The sequence below is a fragment of the Hippocampus guttulatus genome, chromosome 3 (genome assembly GCF_054856545.1).
Source record: "Hippocampus guttulatus isolate MCC_2025c chromosome 3, RoL_Hgut_1.0, whole genome shotgun sequence".
Lineage (NCBI taxonomy): Eukaryota > Metazoa > Chordata > Actinopteri > Syngnathiformes > Syngnathidae > Hippocampus > Hippocampus guttulatus.
In genome coordinates this window covers 24888206-24910000 of record NC_141263.1, presented here as the reverse complement: position 1 = coordinate 24910000, position 21795 = coordinate 24888206, and the positions used below count along the sequence as shown (strand labels likewise).

General features: G+C 41.3%; 1 protein-coding gene across 5 annotated transcripts in view; it reads left to right on the top strand.

Annotated features, from left to right (window-relative positions):
- The window catches only part of phkb (phosphorylase kinase, beta), a 52176-nt gene that overhangs the window by 5860 nt on the left and 24521 nt on the right, over positions 1-21795 (top strand). For all 5 annotated transcript variants that reach the window (XM_086107631.1, XM_086107633.1, XM_086107634.1 and 2 more), the window contains 12 exons: positions 2291-2429; positions 3922-4021; positions 6083-6190; positions 6563-6643; positions 10234-10349; positions 10942-11005; positions 14244-14339; positions 15957-16154; positions 17550-17607; positions 17931-18008; positions 18090-18248; positions 18499-18593. In XM_086107631.1, coding sequence (XP_085963757.1) covers positions 2291-2429; positions 3922-4021; positions 6083-6190; positions 6563-6643; positions 10234-10349; positions 10942-11005; positions 14244-14339; positions 15957-16154; positions 17550-17607; positions 17931-18008; positions 18090-18248; positions 18499-18593 — 1292 coding nt within the window. The remainder of the gene's footprint in view (positions 1-2290; positions 2430-3921; positions 4022-6082; positions 6191-6562; positions 6644-10233; positions 10350-10941; positions 11006-14243; positions 14340-15956; positions 16155-17549; positions 17608-17930; positions 18009-18089; positions 18249-18498; positions 18594-21795) is intronic.

The window sequence follows — 21795 nt, the reverse complement described above, 5'->3', positions numbered from 1 at the left end:
AAAATACAAATGTTCACCTGACTCGCAGCAACACTCTAAATTGTCCCTAGGTGTGAGTGTGAGCGCGGATGGTTATTTGCCTCTGTTATTTGTGGACAAACATTTAAAAGTTAATTTCCTACATTATGTCCCATTTAAAATGTGGTAGCAAGGCATTGAGTCCTGCTCAGCGCGTCCCCTGAGAACCAAAACGCGATAATGTCGTCTTGATGTTCTCCCGAATGATCCGAGGGGCACACGTCAACGAAATCATTATGACACGTAAATGAGCAGTGATAAGGACCCCCCCGCCCCGTCACACACACACACACACACACACACACACACAAAAGTAGTTTGTCCCCAAAACCTCTTCCAAATGCAAATTAAATGTTGGGTTTTGGGAGGATATTTTGACATCCATCAAGATAATGTTTCACTAAATCATCCATCGGATGATTAAGTGCGAACTATTCTGCTGCACGGGGGGGGGGGGTAATGAGGAGAGTGGATGGGTGGGAGGAAGACGTGGCGCCAAACTAAAGATGACAACTGGGGGAAAAAAATTATGCTTTGATGTCGGTGAAATTCCATTAAAATTGCATCGATGGAGAAGAGGATTGTGGATAGTAAGGCCTTGATTACTCGTGCTTATCCGTTATAATTGAACGTTTGTATTTTTTCTTTGAAGGGTTTTATTCGAGTCTAATTTTAACATTTGGTACACTTGTGGTAAATAGTCTTATTTTGTCATGCACCACTTTGAATCATTTACCGGTGTAACCTTTGGGTGCAAACTTTACAGTTGTTTGGTTTTTAATGTGCACCACTTTTAACATCCTGCTTTTATTTTTGCATCTTTATGCATTTTTTTTTTTTACATTAGCACAGCTCTTTGGATGTGCATCCCATTTATTTGAGCTTGCGTGACTTTGGGTGGAATTACAGAAGTATTTTCATTTGCACAAGTTTTGACAAATACATGGTCAATTTTATTTTATTTTTAACCTAAGCACCTTTTGAGGGATTTACAATTGATTTATTTTAACCTGCACAATTTTGGGAGGGGGATTTATGGTGGGGGGGTTTTCTGTGTATTTTACTCTCTTCGATCTTTTTGTTGTTGTTGTTGTTGTTGTGGCATTATTTCAACACTTCCGCCTTCCTTTAATTCTGCATGGCATCTAACCATTTTGATGATGGATGTGCACATGTATTTCCATCAATTAATTAGTGCGTGGAAGGTGGATCGAAATGACTTCTGTACTTTTTTGAGACCGTATGCTCATCTTTCAAGTGTCTCACTTGGTCTAAATCTTTCACTATCTCTGACTGTGTAACAAACGACCAGCAGAATGGATGTCGCCTGCCATTTGTGGCACCTAACGTGCTGATGAAAAATGACGTGATCCCCCCGAGATAGATTAGTCACCTCTGCAGTTGTACTACTGCCATGTGTGTGTGCGTAAAGTATATTAATTAACATGCCAGAGGCTTGAATGTCGACATATTTCTGCATACTTTGATGCAGGGTCGATAAAAGGATCTGCTATTCAAAGTTAAATCCTGCAGTTGATAAACGTCCTGTATTCTTTGTTTCCATATAAGGGAGAAAAAAACTGCATATTGTACCGTTATTGCGTTTGCAAGATCGTATTGTAGCAAGTGGAAAAGATTATGCATTGGATGGTGCGCTGAAAAATACAAGGCATCAGATCAGGATTTTTTTTTGGGGGGGGGGCTCATTACATTGTGCAGGTTAACCTAATATTTGCTATCTATTGTTTAGTCCAATGGTGGGTATAATCTTCTGCTCAGGGGCTATATTCAATTCTAAAAAAAGATGTATGGAGATTCAGAGAGGATCCTTTAAAAAAAAAAAAATTAAATTGTACACTTGAATACTATACAAATACTGCACGGTGTAGTCCAACTGTTGCTTGAAATTCATGAATATTTACCAAGACTAGCTGAAAAGTCATGTGCCGAGAAACTCAATGTGGGGGCAGTAAGAGATGTCCAGCCATTTGCAACATCTCATACCATCACAATTCTGATTGGCTGTTTGAAGTGTGTGTTTGTGTGTGTGTGTGTGTGTGTGTGTGTGCGTGTGCGTTTTTTGGAAGGGGGTTAAAAAAACTCATTATCTTCTCTCCCTCAAGCTGTATAATCAGCTTGAATATCATGGACTCAAGCTGATGAAGTGGTTGACAAATTTCAGTAATTCACCTTCATGCATGTTTCATCGTCAGTTGTGCCTCTTAGTGTGACTTCATCAAGACTTTTTTTTTTTTTTCCTGTCTGTTACCAGTCAAAACTACCATACTCAACTACCAGAGTCCCACCACCGGCCTCTTCCCCGTCAAGACCTGCTCCACATGTAAAGAGGCCAAGGTGCGGGACTCCCTGTACTGCGCGGCAGGAGCCTGGGCGCTGTCCGTAGCCTATCGGTCAGTATCACGTTATACCAGGAGATAGTAATGTCTGGGTGAAGCAGCATGTGAGACAAGTTTATTTCCAAAGTATTTGTATACAATTCTATGTCTATATGCTCTGCAACTTCTCCTCAAGCTTATTTTGTTCCTCATCATTACCATAGATTTACTCCCAGAAGACTTGTGCCCCCCCACCCACAAAAAATCCTATTAAAAGGTTGGCCACGGAACAAGTTCAACACACACACTCACAAAAAATAAAAAAATTAAGATGCTTAAATTGGGAAAAGGCCAGGACTCAAACAGAAGGGGGGGGGGGGGATATTTTCCACCAGCAAGCACTTATTTTCTATAAAACAAAGACTTTTTTTTTTTATGAAGAAAAGGAGGCGACGAGAAATGAATCAAATCAAATGGGGAGGGGGAGCAACATTTTGTTGTCGGATATAAAAAAAAACAAGAACAACAAAATTGGATGTTATATTTTTAGGCAACATCATCAGCCCTCCCCCCCACACACAGTGCTGCTTAGTTTTGTCTCCCTCCCCACCCCCACCCCCCACTGAGGCACTTTACCAAACGTTCAATGCTCTCTGTGCCTGCACTCGTCTTTGATTGGCTATTTTAGTTGGGACAGATGAGGACAAAAACAAACTAACAGAGCCATGAGGACTATACAAGAGTGAGTGAAGATGTGATGAAGAAAGGGAAGAGAAAAAATGAAGGGAAATGGAAGGGGTAGGGTGGGGGGAATGTTAAAAATAGAGTGTTGGTATGTGACCGGCGGCGGATCGGAGCCATCAGTCATGGCCGCATTCTATTAGAACTGTCACTGGGATTTAATTTAGATGATTCTCATCTGACGGCCCCACAGAGTGGCGTTACTTTCTCTGCTGTGTTTGTGTGTGTGTGCGCGCGCGTGTGTGTGTCACACAATGACATGATCTCATTCACTGTTCAATTGCATTATAATGAACATGCGCCTTGCTCTCATGTCATCCGAGTCTGTGAAACGGCACCAATATCTGATTAATGAGTTGTCAGCATCGACACTCTCACTGACCACAACATTAGGTACACATGCCCGATTGAAATTGTCGGTTTGACGTGTCTGACCTAGGGCCTCTTTTATGTCTGGTGGTTCTTGTTCTGGGGGGTTACTTTGCTCTGCTTGTAAGCCATCCATTGGGCGTTGGTATTGTGTGGTAGATCTTAGCTAGGTTATTGTAAAACCTCTTGTTTCTTCCCGTGTCCCTCTTGGGGCATGTAGCTGAAGCTAAGTCTAAGCTAAGTCAGCGCTAGTCGAAGCTAGGTGTGTGCTATGCAGTCTCAGGTGCCTCGTATGTGGACATGTTTCTGTATTTTTTTAGACGTTTCTTTCCGCAGTTTGTGTTGGGGTTAGTTGACCAGTGAGCCCGGAGTTGTTTCTTGCTCAATGTGGATGTGGAGTTTCAAAGAATCCAAATCGAACACTTACTGTAACTTGCACTGTGTTTTGGGGCTACAGACGTATCGACGACGACATGGGACGCACCCACGAACTGGAGCACTCGGCCATTAAGTGCATGAGAGGAATCCTCTACTGTTACATGAGGCAGGCTCATAAGGTCAGTACATATTATGACCGGGCGGTTTGTCAATCGTTGGTGCCAACCATAACTATAATTTTAAAAAGAGCAAAAATATAGTTTATGTCTGACTGAATATGTCAGACCTCTGTTCCGTGCTGCAACATCAACGTCAGGCTGCCTTTTGAGGGTCTGGCTTTTTGTCTGCCCACCAATGCCAAAGATATCCAGATTTGGAGGGAAACTTAAGGAGAATGTAGAAAATTTACTTTATAATAAATAAAAAAGGAATTTGTAAAAATTATAAAGGAAATCATAATTGGAAAAAATGAGACAAATAAAGGAGACAAAATCATGCAAAAAAATGGCCCTTTTTGGCAATTTTAATGTCAAGTGAAAGAAAATCTTGGACTTCAGTGCTCTTCATTTTGTAAGTAATAATGGTCATTGAAAATTTAAAAAAAAGAATGTAATAGGGATGAAAAATTAATGCAAATATAGAAAATATGTATCTGCTGTAATATTCAAAAAAGTTATAGTCACATCGATAAAATAATGACAATGCAAATTAAATAAAAATATGAAAAGAGATAATTCAGTAAGAACCAACAACAGTCCAATTGTCGGAAAGCCTAAAACAAAAGAAGTCTCACAAAACATTCTCTAACATGGTCTGTTCCTATTCGTTCCTATCCTGTTCCTATTAGCAAAAGTGAAAAAAAAATGCCTCAGGGGAAACATTTTGAATTTGAAGAAGGAAAAAGAGGAGCAGGCAGTTCGAATATCAGTGAACAGTGGGAGTTGGGGCAGGAGGAAGAAATGTGATGACACTTGGAGAGGAAAAAAACGGTGGGAGGATGAGTAAGTGGCTGCTCTGATGATGGCGCGAGCCAGCAAGAGAAGAAACAAATGAGGGAAAAGTGGGACAAAAGCCCAATTATTTATAACTCTGTGTGACAGAGGGAACTGCTGGCGGCCAGCTGTGATTTCATGTCGCCACCACACGCACACGCACACACATGCACACACATACACGCACTCACACACACACACACACACACACACACACACACACACCTTACCCCCAACGTACACAGGAAAAAAGCAAAGTCACACACCAGCGCCCCCTGGAATTTTGAAAAAGAAAAAAGCCCTTTTCACGGATGGGACAGAGGAGGACATAAACAAACTAAGAGTCATGAGGAATGCATGAGATGAATTTGGGTGGATTTACCGTGATTTCATAAGAATAACATTACACTCCTATATTAACTTTTTTGTGTTACACGCTCAATTTGCTGGTATCCCTGCTCAAAAATTGAATCATTTTCCCCAAAGTAATTTGATTGATTGGGAATTGTCTTGCGAGATCTCACTCATAGATCCCTTTCATTGAGAGATCCATTTTATGCGTAGGTAGTTAATACCGAGATTCCATCTTTTTCACAGATCTGTTCCAAGTACTGATCCTTTTCATTGAGAGATCTGTTTCACACAGAAATCCTTCTCACCGAGATTCCTTTCACCCGTCGGTAACGGGCACCGAGACCCCATTTGCGTTCATGCAGCTATCACTTTCAAACGAAGGTGTGTTTCACAGATCCCTTTTCACCTGGAGATCCCTTTTACAACGCAATCCCTTTCATACAGATTCCTTTACATGGATCCCTTTCACACTGACATCACTTTCATACGAAGAGCTTTTATTTTTACATGTCTTTTTCACTGAGATCTCTTAAATTCGGAGATCCCTTGACATGGAGGCCCCTTCACACAGATCAATGTCACGCAGTGATTCATTTCACTTCGGGATCCACACAGAGATCCCTTTCAAAAGTACACCATTGCTTTCACTCAGAGAACCCTTTTATACCGACATCTCTTTGATGCTGAGACCTTTTTTTAAAACCGAGATCCCTTTCACACAGAGATCCTTTTCAATGAGTGATCTGTTTCACACAGACACCATTTACTTGGGAAATCCTGCTCACTCTGAGATCCCTTCCACACAGCGATACTTTAGATCCCTCTTACACAGGAATTCCTTTCACGCAGCGATTCCTTTTGCACAGAGACCCCCTTTTGTGTGCCCGTATGTAGGTGGAGCAGTTCAAGCAGGACCCCACCCCCTCCAAGTGTCTGCACTCCATGTTCAATGTGCATACGGGCGACGAGATCCACACCTATGACCAATACCATCACCTGCAGGTTGGTACTATTTTTGGTCTTTGAAGGCATCACCATTGAGAAAAGCCACGGTAAAACTTCTTACATGGAAGAAAAAATGGTGTGTTGAATTTACATTTTTTAAGTTTACTGTACATCTGATTAAAAATTTATTTACATCCATAAATAAATTGACCAAATTCAACAAACACTTTTGTCAGCCTATCTGGTCACAATGCTAGGTGGATTTATACTTGCATTACTAATGTACTTAAAGTGACATTTGAGGAGACTTTGTGTCAGCTTTTTGAAATGTAGGAGCAAAAAAGAAGGCTTGGGGCGGCTTTGTGTTTGCATCGCGATCGTCGAAATCACCAGAAATGTTCAGTGACTACGCTTGTGTGCTCGGCGCAGATCGACGCCGTTTCCTTGTTCCTGCTCTACCTGGTGGAGATGATCTGCTCCGGCCTGCAGATTATCTACAACACCGATGAGGTACTCACTAGCGACAGGCTGTTTACCTACTTCCACGCTACTGTTTTGGATCGCCGATTTCAAAGGTGCTGAGCAGCTAACCCTTTCACATCCATGTGTGAATGCTGGCATCTATGAAGTGACATATTTATTTATCTTTAGACAGAGGAGTTAATTTATCCTAAATGTAGATTGTTTGGTGCTAATGGTTTGATTAGCAACAGTGTTCAAATGTACTCAGCAGTTACCTATTTCACATGAACGCTACTCGTGTCTAAAAAGTGAGATAATTACACTTCCTACCCGGGAGGCAGTTATTTGACAGATGCGTTAATTAATTTTTAGGAGACATCTCCTGTTCTGGTTCGAAACAGAACTCAAATGTGCTAAGTCGTCAACTTTTCAATGTTCCTGAGTTTGTTTGGACAATAGTGTTGATGAAGCTACGGAAATTTACTAACTGTCCGTTTGAGGGAGGTGGTGGTTTATTTTATTTTTTTGGGTGGTGCTATTTTAGTTTGCTTCAATGTTCAAATGTGCTCAACAGTTAACTGTTTCATGTCAACATTGCCATCCATGGTGTTAGGTAATAATATGTCTGAACATTCATTTCAGAGCAATAAACAAATTAACAATCGTGTTTCAATTCCCTCAAGTAGGCAGCTATTTAAAGTGATCGATTGTGTTTTTGAAAGTGAGATAGTTACATTTACTACTCAGGAGGTGTTTATTAGTCTTAATTATGTACTCAATTGGTGCTGCTGTTTTGGTTTACAACAGAGTTCAACGCCTCCGCAAAGATAGAAGTTATTTCTTTGTTGGTAATTGTGCTTTTTGCTGCGGTTACGGTGCTCACACTTGGCATGCAGCAGTTAGGCGATGTTTAAAATGACTTTGGGCATGCACACAAGCCAAAGCCTCGCCAGCGATGTGATCCTTATTTACATTAGAGCAGTGCACATCCGGACCTAATGAGCCTGTGCTTTAAATAGGAGCCTTTGCTTAAAATGTGACTGCAAAGAAGATATAAAGACGAGAGCCAATACAACAGCCGTATCATTAATTCTGCCTTGACAAAGTGCATACTTAATAATCAATTCTACAGGACTATGGAGAATGATGACGCTAACTATAATAATGCATCGTTTGTTTAGTACCGGTACATACAGTTTTTTTTTTTTACATTGTGAAGAACAACACAGTGCTGCTGCTGAACTCATCCATTGCAGTCATATCATTGCAGTGATAGAAAAAAACATGAGGATTGGAACATTTTAGGATTTAGTGTTCATTTATACCCAAATAGTCCAGTGACAAAAATTTTAAATGTACTTTTTTTTTTTTGAGAGAGGCTCCACCCAACTGAAGTAGCTTAAATGTAGTTTTGCTACTTCCTACATTTTATTCTTGCTTTGCTTTGCTGCATTTCTCTGGTGAGTCGCTTCAGTGTAGTTCAACTTCCCTTTCATGTGGATTTGCATGTACAGTAGCTTAGATCACATGTAGCTTGTGAAAACTGATCCTACATCGTCAAAATTGAAAAGTCTATTATTTCTTGTCATTCTGTTTTCCTCTGTTTTTTAAGGTGGCCCTCAAAGACGAAGGTGCATTTATGCCAATTTTCTTCTGAACTACAATTTCATGCACTCCTTTGAAGTTATATGCATGTCCGAATTTAACACATATAATGCTAAAGGAAGTACCAAATACGTTTTCCCCATTGGGTTGGGTTCATGCTCGAAGTGGAAGCTGCAATGCGGTGATTTTCTTTCCTTTGTTTTTGAGCGTGTGCCGAAAAGCTGTCATGAAAGCTGTCGCGTGTCCTCTGAAGATGCGTCCATACGCCTGCCAGATATTGTGTGTGTCTGCTTGTGTGTGTAACTGTTCATGAAGATGCCATTAAGATACTAAACATTTAATCCCCTTTATCCGTCCATCTAATTATAAAGCCCCAAACGAGAAGACAAAACACCCCCTCAGCTCCTTTCAACAAATCAACTAAAATAAGCAGGAAAAAAGTACACAGTTATACACAAAACACCATTTGCGCATCGTATAATTTTACACGATCACTCTTCTTGATAATTATTATTCATAAACATAGCCTGGCACAGTACAAATCCAAAAACACCATGGTTCAAATCCACAGCCCAGAGGCACTCCACGTCATGGTAAACTCGAAGCGCTTTTACACACTACTGATCACGCAGCATTGGGATCAACTGGGCTAGGGGGGTTCAGTCTCTTGCTCAAGGGCACTTCAACAAGGTCGCAATGACTGGGGGTTGAACCCCCAACCTTTGGGTTGGGAGACGACCACTCTATCAGTGAGCCAATGTGCATTTTATCGTGAATAAACTGTACATGCCATTGGCCCTGGCCACGTGCGCTATAAAAATAAAACAGCATTGCTAGAGATAATCCACGGAGTTAAAATTATATTATTATAATGGCTCCTCTCATCAGTTTTTCGTGATACCCCCGATGTTGCACACCAAGACCAAGTGATGAGAAATAAGCTATAATTATCCATTATCCATGCTCATGACGACCACTTCTTTGCACAATTGATATAAATAGAATAAGTTGAACAAAAACATCACTGAATAAAAATGTCCACAACACACTTGGCAACACGGGAATCATGATTCAAAGGGATCTCTTCTCTACAGTTATTTTTTTTTGAGGGGGGGGGGGGGGGTAATAACTCCCTTGCACAATAGAAATAGGCAGAACAACTAGAAATAATCCAGAGAGTAAAAGCATCTGTCATGCAAAGTATTACTATTGCAATCGCTTCTCTCTTGACAACATCCTTACGGCAGAAATGAGCAAAAAGAATTGTTGCCTTGTCTTATTAGTGAGGGTCAAAACATGAAAGACAAACCCCTTCACTCCCTCCAACTCCTGCTTCTGCTTCTCCCTCCAGATTTGTCATTTTAGATTGCATCTCCAATCATTCAAGCACACGCACATGCACACACACTCACCCACACACTTTTTTTTCTGGGGTGTATGACTCTGCTATGGCCCTTTTCTGTTTGGCAAAGTACCTATTCCAAATTCTTCAACTTCTCAGCCTTGCATATTGGTGAGTGGCATCTGCTCAATTTGTCGCAGCACTGCCCACCCTTGAAAGAGTCGTCACTTGATTGTGAACGAGAGCTCAAACGAGCAGAACAGAATCGTTCAACCTGTTCTGACTTTGTAGGCTATTGCTTGTCGTTTACGGTGAAAGGTAGCGGTTATCATGAGGAACTGTCTGTTGAATGAATCACGTGGATACACTGTTAGTGCCAGGAATCATTTTTACAATCTGTGACTCTTTCTTTCTGTTGTACAGCGTAGCGTGCCAGTTATCATTAATAACTGGCCACCGTAGCAATCACGGTAATTATACATCTTTTGCGCATGTATGGGTGACAGCGAGTGCCCTGGACTCTTCTATTGATGTTGATTTGTAATTGGTCTGTTTATTTATAGCATGAAAGGTGGCGTCAAATTCGTTTCAGTTCCTTCCCGCCATCTCACATGGTTCTGGAACGGAACTCTCACACTGAAGGCAGATCACAGTACATCCACTACAACTTTTGTCTCCTGATATTTTGCAGGTATCCTTCATCCAGAACCTGGTGTTCTGCGTGGAGAGAGCCTACAGGGTGCCAGACTACGGCATGTGGGAGCGAGGCAGCAAGTACAACAACGGCAGCACCGAGTTGCATTCAAGGTCAGTTGGAAAGCAAACTAACCACAATTAATGAACATAAATGTGTTACACAACACAGTAAAACTAACGCAATAAAATCAAATCTAAAACTTAGCAGGACTCACAACAGACATTAAAGGACAAAAAAAAGGGTGGAAAACCACAACGTAAGGTGAAAAGTACAGGAGCTGCCAAAAAGATTGAAAAGCCTACTTATTCATTTGCAAACCTTTTCAATCCTGCTTTTTACGCCGACAGAAAATGACTGCTGTAGGTTAATTGTCTTGTCCATTTCTCTTGCTACTCTGATATAAATGTGTTTGTTTTAAAACAATGTTGTCATGTATGCTGTAAAAACATGCCCTGGGTTTATTTAAATAGGGTAGTTCTATATCGCGCGGGTAGTCTGGAATGTAACCCCCACGATGGAGGGGGTATTATTGTGCATAGTTTTTTTTAAGTACTGTTAATAAACATAAATTTGACATTTCAAAACTGTGAGGTGTAAAAAGATGATAAAAACAAAGGTCTAAAAAAATTACTTTGTCATACAAGTGCAAAAAAAAATGTATCCCGTTGAATTAACATCAAATTCAAATGTTGTTCTGTGCAGCTCCGTGGGGCTGGCCAAGGCTGCTTTGGAGGCCATCAATGGATTTAACCTGTTTGGAAACCAGGTATACACCAATCTACCATATTTACATCATATTTAAGGTCTACACATCTTTATTGTATGTGGTACAATCTATAATACATATTATATACGTAATGGCCTATATACCTCGAGTATACCATGGTTATCTCTTTGATAAGATAAGATAAGATAAGATAAGATATCCTTTATTTGTCCCACAATGGGGAAATTAGAATCAGAATTCAGAAAGGAAAAACGCTGGGTAGGGAGAGGGAAAAAAACCCACGCTCGAACTATCCTCTTCCGAGGATAATTTAAGTCCAGGATAAAAAAAGACCCTAGCACATGAATAAGCACTAGACAGTTACAAGTCACAAGACATAACATGTATAGGGGGTGAATGGGAAGGGGGGAAGGGGGGGTAGGGTAGGGTAACCGCGACGCCGCTGACGATGACCAGCCGCACGGTCACCGTTGCGCTCCGCATCATCGAACCACGTCACGGGGGAAAAAGAATCGGAGCGATGAAGACGGTGATAACAAGGATGTGTATGCGCGTGTGGTTGTCCAGTTGTGTATGTGTATGCGTGTACAGGTCATAGCTGCTTCGTCGAGGTCTGCTCATCATGAAGACAGTCCCGGCTTATCAGTCCATGGCCGAGAAGGAGGGGGGTTGGTGGTGGGGGGCCCTAGACTCCATGCGTACTTCCATCCAGGGGAAAGGCCAGATAGCGTTGTTTGTTTTGGAGAGACGGCCGCCAACAATTCCAGACAGCCTTGAGTCCTTGGTCTGTATCTCTCACTGGCGCCGATCAGCCAAACCTCAATTCCTTTTCGAAACGAAAATTCCAACGTCTCCATGGTATTATCGATCGCGCGGAGTCGCTCCAAACCGCAACAATATTGCGGTTGAGCTCAGTCACCGCTTGAGTCTGAGTGTTGGACATTCGCGGCAAGCCATCCAGAGTGACCGGCAGCTTCTTCACTTCCAATAGAGCTGCTCCCGTCGGTTGAATTTTGCGATAGAACAGCAAGCTGCCAACACCAAACAGCAGCATACCTGTTATCAAAAGGCCAATAATGTAGATGTCTTCCACGTCCTCCACGGACAGTACTGTCAGGCACACCGGTCTCCACTTTCGCCATGGATCCAGGGCGTATCTGGCAGCAAGTGTCCCCGGAGGGCAAGCAGGCTCCCCACTGCCCGCTCTTTCCGTCGAAAATTTTTTGTCAATTACATCGAGAGACCAGCCAACTAATTCCATAGTTAGTTCTTCGGATGAAAACACGGTAGGAGGCTAGGGAAAAAAAAAGTTGGACAAAAAGACAGCACAAGAAGACTAAGTGGCGAGCAGGGAAAAAAAAAAAGGTGGGGGGGCAGGGAGCAGAGCAGAAGCGTCCGCCTTCGTCGAGAGCCAAGCAGAAAAAGCCCTGTAACGGTGATGACCTGTATACGGCCGGTATCACATATTCTAACGTGGCATATGTACTGTATGTCATATTTTATAAAGGCCCCTGTAATGTACCACATCATATTTGCGAGTGTATAGACCACAAATGTTCCATCGTGATAGCATAATTGTTATATTCTGCATACCCACAAAAAAAAAAAAAAGAAGAAGACTTCATTAACGGGTTCTGTCTTAACCATGTCTGTCGATGCTGATTTCCCAGTCGACTGGCTCACAGCAGCGGACGGACGTTATCATCACGTTTCACTGTGGCGTGTGAATTTGTCATTTTCCCGCCGTCTTTGTGCGACATGAATGTGAGACGAGGTGTTAATTTTTTTTTTCTTTCTTCGTGAACTTTTGGTTTTCTCATCATGATAAAAATGATATGAGGTGAGAGCAAGAGAAGCTTCTCCTTGTCGTGTCATTTAATCCACTGCTTAAACATCACACATTTATTTTTATGCTAAATTCGAAGTTGTCATTAATACTCATTATTTTTTCTCAATAAGTCAACATTTTAGTATATCTCAGCTGTATTTTATTGAATCCTTTTTTTATTTCTTTTTTTTTTAAAGCTAATCTTGTTCATTTGATTTCCAACCAAGCGATGCCTTCAAAGCGGTGCGCATTTTGCAGTTTGAAATCCAAGCTTGTGGACTGACAGCTGAACTCTTCCCCTCAAAAATGGCGCACGTTTGAGTTAAAATTGTTGTCTTCTTTTTTATCAGACGACTTGACTGTTTTATGAACAGACACATGGGGCAAGTTATTTTATGAGGTCAATTGTATTTAAATGTGTTTGCAAAATATGTGAAATAGTTAATGATAAAAAAAAAGAGTAAAAATCTCAGTGATTTCATCGAATTCATGTAAATTTTTCAATGTACACTGTTTTTATAACACAATTTGCTTCAGTTTTATCATTGGTAATAAAATTGATTAACCAATTCTTAATTTGTTTCAATCAAATTAATACACAATTGTTATTATTTTTCTTAATAATATTGAAAATAAAAAATCAATAAGAAATTGTGCCTGTCTTTAAATTTGTATAAATCAATTCATCAATTCAAAATCAGTTATATGAATAAAAAAAATGGAACATGACTAAATACATGTCAAAAATATACGCGTTTGTCTTCATAATGACACAATAAATAATTCATTTTTTCTGTGACATTATTTTATACAGTCGAAATGAATACATACCGGTAATTGTCCAATATATATTTATATTTTTATTTTAGTATTATTTAGTAGTGGTATCTTTTTCTTTTTACATTTCAGTATTTACAATTAAGCACTGAAAAAATTCATCAGATAAACACATTTGAAGTGATTGATTATTACATAATGTTTAAAGAAGCCAATTTTAAGCGACACTTTGACGACCATTGGCCAAAACGACTGGCCTCAAGCACCCCTACAATCCTTTGCACTTTGCAGACCGCACTGATTTGACTAAAAGCCCTCTCAGTCCGAGATTTTTTTTTTTCAAATGGAGGTCCATGTAGGCAATAATCATCCATAATACATCTGTGCTTACATTAAAAAGTGCTTAGCAGGTGGAGAGCGTGGAGATGTGTGTGTGTGTGTGTGCGCGCACGCGTGTGTGTGTGTTTGCGTGTGTGTTTTGTGGTTCTAAACGCTTGACCACTCGCTAAGTATAAAGCACCATCGCTGGTGAGGCGTTTAAGTGCACGGGATGTTTTGGAATGATGGGATGACTCTTGACTCGCTGTTGTTGGAGCACTCCCACGCTGCACTTCATCTGTTCAATGTTGTTTAGTATTTTAAACAAGTGTGTGTGCGTGTGTGTGTTTTTAGGGTTGCTCCTGGTCGGTGATCTTCGTGGATCTGGACGCCCACAACCGAAACAGACAAACGTTGTGCTCCCTGCTTCCTCGAGAGTCCCGCTCTCACGTGAGTGCAGCCACAGTGTTACACCAACCACCCACTGATGTTTGCGTGGGAGGGACCATCGGGGTGGATTCTTTCTACTAGTCATTTTTATTTCTATTTGACAAGGCGATGGTGATCATGAATAATAAGTCGTCACTTTCATCGTATGACTCATATGTTGCACATGTGCCCATGTGTGAACAGCAGCTGAATCCATTTTCAATTTCATCTGTGCTGTATGTTTCACATACAGTACATTTGACAATAAAGTTTATCCAATCCAATCCAATCCAATCCCAGCCCGGCATTCAAACCGAATCGGGAGCAAACCGTTTAAGAGGACTTACTGGAGGCTCAAAAATGTGATATGTTCATTCATCTGACCTTGGCACAAAGCATAAATTGGAAATTGTGTATTATTTCTTGTTTTTCGTTTTATTTCTATTTTGTTTATAGTTGGTGTTTTACATTTGTCCAAAAATAACACCAAAAGCATTATGATACATACAGTACGTCCTTACATCAATCTCACAGTTGGACCTTGAAATGTGGGTTAACTATAAAATATAAGCGAAGGAAAATGACATCTGTGTTTACAAGGTTCAAGTTTACAAGATTCATGGCAAAATGGGAGAAAACTTGAGAGTGGAGGAGCACTGATAAGAAAATATATTGAAGCAGTCGATGTGTGTAAGGGGGTGGGGGGCATGGGCGAGTTAGTGGGGCTGTGGCTTTCACCACGAAACGGTGGTTATTAATTAGCAGCTGTTCCACTGAGCTGATTAACTTTTTCCCCGAGATGAATCCTGGTGCATTTGAGTGCTGAATGGACTCTAAAAAGCTGAAGTGTTTCCTCTCGGAGGCGTCCTCAATTCGCTTCTCGGAGCAGCTGCGATCTTAATCCCCTCTTCATCTTCTTCACCTCCCCCCCATCCTCTTCGCTCCCGTCAGACTTGGAATAGAAGCCTCGTGACGACAGCTATGAGAGGTTAATTGCGCACATCAGACAAACGTCAAGGTGTCAGCGGGTGTCAGGAACTCGGCACCGCGCCTCAATGTTTGAAAATGAGGCTTGAAGAAGAAACAAACCACAAAATGACTAAAATATCAGTGTGACATCCGGACCCTTTGGCCTGTGACGGAGGATTGGAATTCAATATTCCATTTGGCGAGACATTCGGCCACCCGCCTCGGGTGCGGCAAGACACAACCAACAGGGAGAGCCACATGGACTTTTTTTTTCTGGACTCATTATTCAGGGTTGTCGTGTTTAATTCTGTTGTGGCATTATCAGGAATATATAAGCGCAATGTCATTAATGAAACCGCACCTATATTGCACGCTCACTCGACGTAACAGAAAACTCAAATTTTTTTCAGTCTGTGGCCTATTTTGAGTTCTTTTCCTCTGGGCCATGGTAGTGAGTGTTGCGATTAACTGGCAACCAGAGTGCCGATATCAATCCTGCAACATTTACATTGCATGTGTGCATGTGCCTAGAATTGATTTTTATATTTTTTTCTTGTGTATTACTTCAAGTCATTTTCCCACCAAGCTTTCATAATGAAATTGAAAAAAAAATTACTGGAAAAAAAATATAGTAGAATTGGAGAGACACTTTTTTTTTCTGTTTGGTAGAACACAGACGCAGCCTTACTGCCGACCATCAGCTACCCTGCCTTTGCCGTGGACGACGACGCCCTCTACAGCCAGACACTTGACAAAATCGTCCGCAAGCTGCGTGGCAAATACGGCTTCAAGCGCTTCCTCCGCGATGGATACCGTACCTCCAATGAGGACAAGGACCGCCGATACTACAAACCTGCTGAAATGAAGGTAGGACATGAGTTATTTAGTCTTGGTTAGTTGAATGAAAATTTCACTCTATTTTACTGACTGAGGGGAACAAGCCCTAAAACCTCATTTGTAATCGTAAGTATTGTTTGAGAACCTGATTTGAAATGCTCGCAGAGGCTTGAATCCCTAATTTTAAACACTTAACTTCACATGGTGTTAATTTATGATCGTCTCGGTTGAAAGTGTTTTGCAGCCAAGAGGAGTCCGAAATTCTTCACAGGTTTTTGTTATTCGTGGTAGGGCTCAGTCCCTGCCCCCGACTAATTGCCGGAAATTTTGCACTGCCTTCAGTGTCTATGCTATTTGTTAAGTACGCTACCCTTTCTGCAACAATATCAGCAATCCTACCAAGGCCGAGGTAGGGCCGAAGCCAGTGAACTGAAGAAGTTGCCAGCATTGAGAGAGAGCAACAGCCCATCTGTGTCACAGCGTAACCAATCAGACAAGTGGCTCAAGCGCAAAATAAACCCCATGACCTCAACGGACGTTGGTCTCAAACTCGGCTCTTCTATCTTCCTCCCGTCACCTCCCTCTTCATCTTATCACGTCTCCTCTAGCATCCTCCTACATCCTCAACGGCCGCTTATCGCCACACAAACACATTTAAAAGACACGCATGGCTGCACCTTCACGCCAGGAAGTCACATTAGGAGAACTGGCGAGTCGACGCTTTGAAGACATCCATGCAGCTTACTATGTTATTGCATTGAGACATTTTACACATAGTCATTATATGTTGTGTGTAGAATTTTGAAGGAAAAATGTATATACACACGCACACACACACACACACACAGTGTGTATATATATTTTCTTACTTTTTTTTTTTTTGCAGATCCAGTCAGTGACATCATTGTATCATTGTTCGATCTGGAAATTATGATATTACAACCGATCAGCAATGATACATAAAATGCATATATCTGCCCAGCCGATCACATCTGTGTAAAGTTTTGAGAAAACCCTTGAAGAGAACATGCAAACTCCACACAGGAAAGGCCACAGCCCGGATTCAAACCCCCAACGTCAGAACTGTAAAGATGTGCTCATCACTTCCTCGCATATGCAATTTTTTAAAATCAAACAACTGCACTGTGCTTGTTACGTCGTTGAGGTTAGGCTTGTTCCACTCCCTGTGCCTTCACTAATATGGCGTATCTGTACCAAACAAGGAGATCCGAATACAAATACATGTATTCCTCCCCCAACAATACCTGCTTTGTGTTTTATCTTGATCCTTTCTGGTTAAATACTCATCATCTGACAAAAGTTTGTGCTGTCATCCACTTGAAAGTGGACCTTCTCACCTCGCTGAAATGGGAAAGCAATAAATCCTCACTTCCACCCTTTTTCTTTTTGTGTCTGTCCCGACAGCTCTTTGATGGGATTGAGTGCGAGTTTCCCATATTCTTCATCTTCATGATGATTGACGGTAAGCCTCCTCACATCCACACCTTGACCGGCTCCCAGGGTGCCTGGAGCATGAGCCGAATGACGTTTTTTTAAAATGCCGAATTTAGTGGAATTAAGGTGTGAAATTTCATGAATGGCCTTTAAACAAATTGAAAAGTTTCTCAAGAGAAATGCCATTTCAAAGATCTGTATTCCCTTTCTTCATTGCACTGGCATTTAGTTTTATTAGAGCTGATAAATAATCTTAATATTTAGATGCTGATGTTTTTTTTTTCTTGTTGGTAGAAAAAGCATAACATCCACTCAAATCCCAATATTCTTGTGTGTGTGTGTTTGTTGCAGGTGTGTTCAGGGGGAACCAGGCTCAGGTGAAAGAGTACCAAGACCTTCTTGACCCGATCATCTTTCAGTCTTATGAGGGCAAGTATTCATGCGGCAATTATTGAGTGGTAAAATCCTTTTCCTCAAACTGACGACTCAGTGATCGGTTTGTCACTCTAGGCCACGCTGTCGTCCCCAAGTACTACTACGTGCCCGCAGACTTTGTGGAGGCCGAGCAAAGCAAGCATGGCAGTCAGAAGCGCTTCCCGAGCAATTCCGGCCGTGACGGCAAGCTCTTTCTGTGGGGCCAAGCTCTTTACAACATTGCCAAGCTGCTAAGTAAGATACAGTAAATACAATTGATGGACGGCTAGATGTCATAAGATTCTGTGAAATTGATTCCTGATGCACCTTTTTTTTCCGAATGCTTTAGTGTTAGTTTTAGTTTTTCTCTAGGCTTTAGATTTTGTTGGTCAAACTGAGGCAGGGGTGATAACTGTACAGTACAATAAGATAATGTATATATAATTGATTTTAAAATTAATTTATTGATAACATTTATTTGCGTGTCGATGACCTTGTGTCCCAGTTGACGAACTGATCAGCCCCAAGGACATTGACCCCATCCATCGCTACGTACCTCGCCAGGACCAACGCAACGTCAGCATGCGCTACTCCAACCAGGTCAGACCTCAATGCTTCCATTGTCTGACAAAATATATATATATATCCCAATTTAGCTTAGCGCTGTCTGGTTGGTGTGACAGAACACAAATGGATTTAAAATGTGACCAAATGACAATAAACATATTGGGTTCTACTGTTGGCCGGTGAAAGGTAAGGGATGCTGGAGGTTAAAGTAAGTTATTTTCAACACAAAAGGAAAACCTATACGCAGGTGGACGTGGTTGCGTTGCTGTGTCGGTGCACTCCATTTACAATTATGATCAAATTTAAATTTTCATTTTTTTAGACAATGACATGTTTTTGGCAAAAGAACAATAATGAATTCATTCAAATTGATTTGTGACGATAAAGGGTAAAAAAATAGCAAATGCAAGTGTGAGCTCTGGCATTTATATCTATGAATATATACAGTACATGGGTGAAATTTGCTTATTTTGGGGTCTCGGGTGGCAGGTGCTTAACCTAAGATTTGACGAAGTAGATCACGGCTCAGCATGAAATTTGATGTACATTTTCTTCAAGACGGGCGGCCCGGTAGTCCAGTGGTTAGCACGTCGGCTTCACAGTGCAGAGGTACCGGGTTCGATTCCAGCTCCGGCCTCCCTGTGTGGAGTTTGCATTTTCTCCCCGGGCCTGTGTGGGTTTTCGCTGGGTGCTCCGGTTTCCTCCCACGTTCCAAAAACATGCATGGCAGGCTGATTGGATGCTCTAAATTGTCCCTAGGTGTGAGTGTGGGCGTGGATGGTTGTTCGTCTCTGTGTGCCCTGCGATTGGCTGGCAACTGATTCAGGGTGTCCCCCGCCTACTGCCCGGAGACGGCTGGGATAGGCTCCAGCACCCCCCGCGATCCTAGTGAGGATCAAGCGGTTCGGAAGATGGATGGATGGATTTTCTTCAAGACATGACACATGAGAAATAAGAATTCACACAGATATTTTTTGGTTTTCGTTTTGACCGTAGCAACAAACTCACCTTTTTAAAGGTCTTGAAAATGCTCAGAAATTCACCAACATTTGCCACTGCAAATGTCTTAACGACAGTCTGGTGTAAAGGGTCCCAGATGTTACCCCAAACAATTAACTCGCTTGAACCCCCTGGTAAGTGCTCACTGATTGTTATGAAATTCAGAAGACCCATTTAGAATGACAGGATGCATGGAAGAGTGTCAAAAACCCATTACATGCAAATGAACAGGAAGCTGTCTATTTAGTAAGAAGCCGCCATTCTTGGATATTTTTTCGTTTCCACCAAATGTCTGTCGAAAATATCGTACTGTGAGTTCAAAGGGAGGTAATGGATGTGTTTCAGGGCCGCCACACCATTCATATTACCCAGTAGGTGTCACTACGTCTTGTTATATAACACGGCGGATGCGTCAGCACTCGAGATGGTTGTGTGCATGTGCGCGTGTAGCTCACTGTGATGCGTTCCAGTCCATTTCGCTAGAGGAGCATCGATGCATTTCACGGAGTGGCGCATAAAAAGGCCGCTGTGAGTAAATGAAGCAATCACACGTGACGACGTAGTCGTCTTCATTTGTCCGTGCGCCGCCACGTCCTGTAAATAAAATGTTCAGAACGCTGCCACGTTGCATCACATTAATGGCATATAAAATGGCATATAACCCATTGAAAGTAATAGTGCTGTAAAACTAGCGATAGTTCTTCCTCGCCAGTGATGATTACCGATTGACTTGGACGGCCAATTTTATTTTGAGATTTCATAAAATGCTTTTTTTCTCCATTTGTGGCCTGCCCTGTAATATACCCCACACTCCAACAAAAGATTCCTTCTTTTTATGAATCCCTTTGGAATAAAATATGGTGCCTTTTCCCACATTCGGTGTTATATATTCTGGACTCTACATTTGATTTATGATTTTTTTGTTTTTAATAATTGTCGAAACTAACGTTGTGGTGTCCTTCAAACAAATCATTGTTTCAAACAAATGTCTACAGAGCTAGATGTGGCATCTGTAAAGCTGATAATTATCGTGGAGTTTTAAGACAAATTGGCAAAAATTAGAAAAAACGCATTGCTCACAATGAATGTGTATTCATTGTTTAAAAAACAAAACATCGAAGTACCATAAATGTTGTAAAAACATGCCCAAGATGTATTACATTTATTGTGTTGGTGGGGTGGTGGGGGGCGGGGGGTCTTACTGTATTTCAATCACACACACACACACACACACACACACACACACACACACGTGTGTATATTAATAAGCCCATCAATTTCATCAGTCGATATTAGCTATTTCAAAATCAGGAAAAAGTGGCCGGGGTTTTTTTTTTTCTGACATTTGCTTGTTTTTATTTTATACTTAAACGCATGACTTTTTAGAAAGAATATACATGAAATACACATTTAACTGTGATGTAAAACAGTCAAATGTTATGCCTGTCATTAATATTTAATTTATTGCTGTCATTATTAAGGGATCAAAAAAGAAGTCATGATATATATTTTAATCGATTATTAATTTTGTTCTGAAAAATAGCGGAATTGGCATCCGCCTGAAAAATTGCGTACCGGCCTGACTGTCAATGCATCGCCGTATTAAAGCAAAATGCTGCTGTGTATTTGCAAAATGTTAGCAACGTGCAAAAAGGGGAAAAAATATGGTACGTTATGTCATGTCTGACTTCCACACGCTGTTAGTAATGCCAGACGCACATCACGTCATTTGGCATTCATGGGGGCACCTGCTGCATTTGTTTGTGTGCACCATGATAGATTTTTGCTTCTTTTCAGTCACGCACCTGAGACTGCCTGCAATGTCGTCATGGTTACTGCCCAACCATTGCATTGATGCGGGATGGGGGGGGCGAAAATGCCTCGATGGAGAGAAAATATTTCAACCTGCTGTACTTTTCATCCTTGCATCACTACCCTCCAGCATGCAGGTGCATCTTGGTAGAGGATTATGGCATATACATGTGTGCTCGGTACTGTGCTGCCGTCACGCACGTACAGTAAAATCTTTATGTCAAAGTCGGGTTTCAAGTTTGGATGAGGGTTTTAAAAAAGGCTTGGTGTTTCAAGATTTTGAGTCTATTCTATATAACTGGGGTTTAAAGCAGTTCCAAGTTGAGACTTGATAATTATATCGTACGAATCAGGCCTCTTATCTTTTTGTTTCACCGCAGGATATTGTAGGAATATGCCTTAGAATGCATGGATATTTTCCACA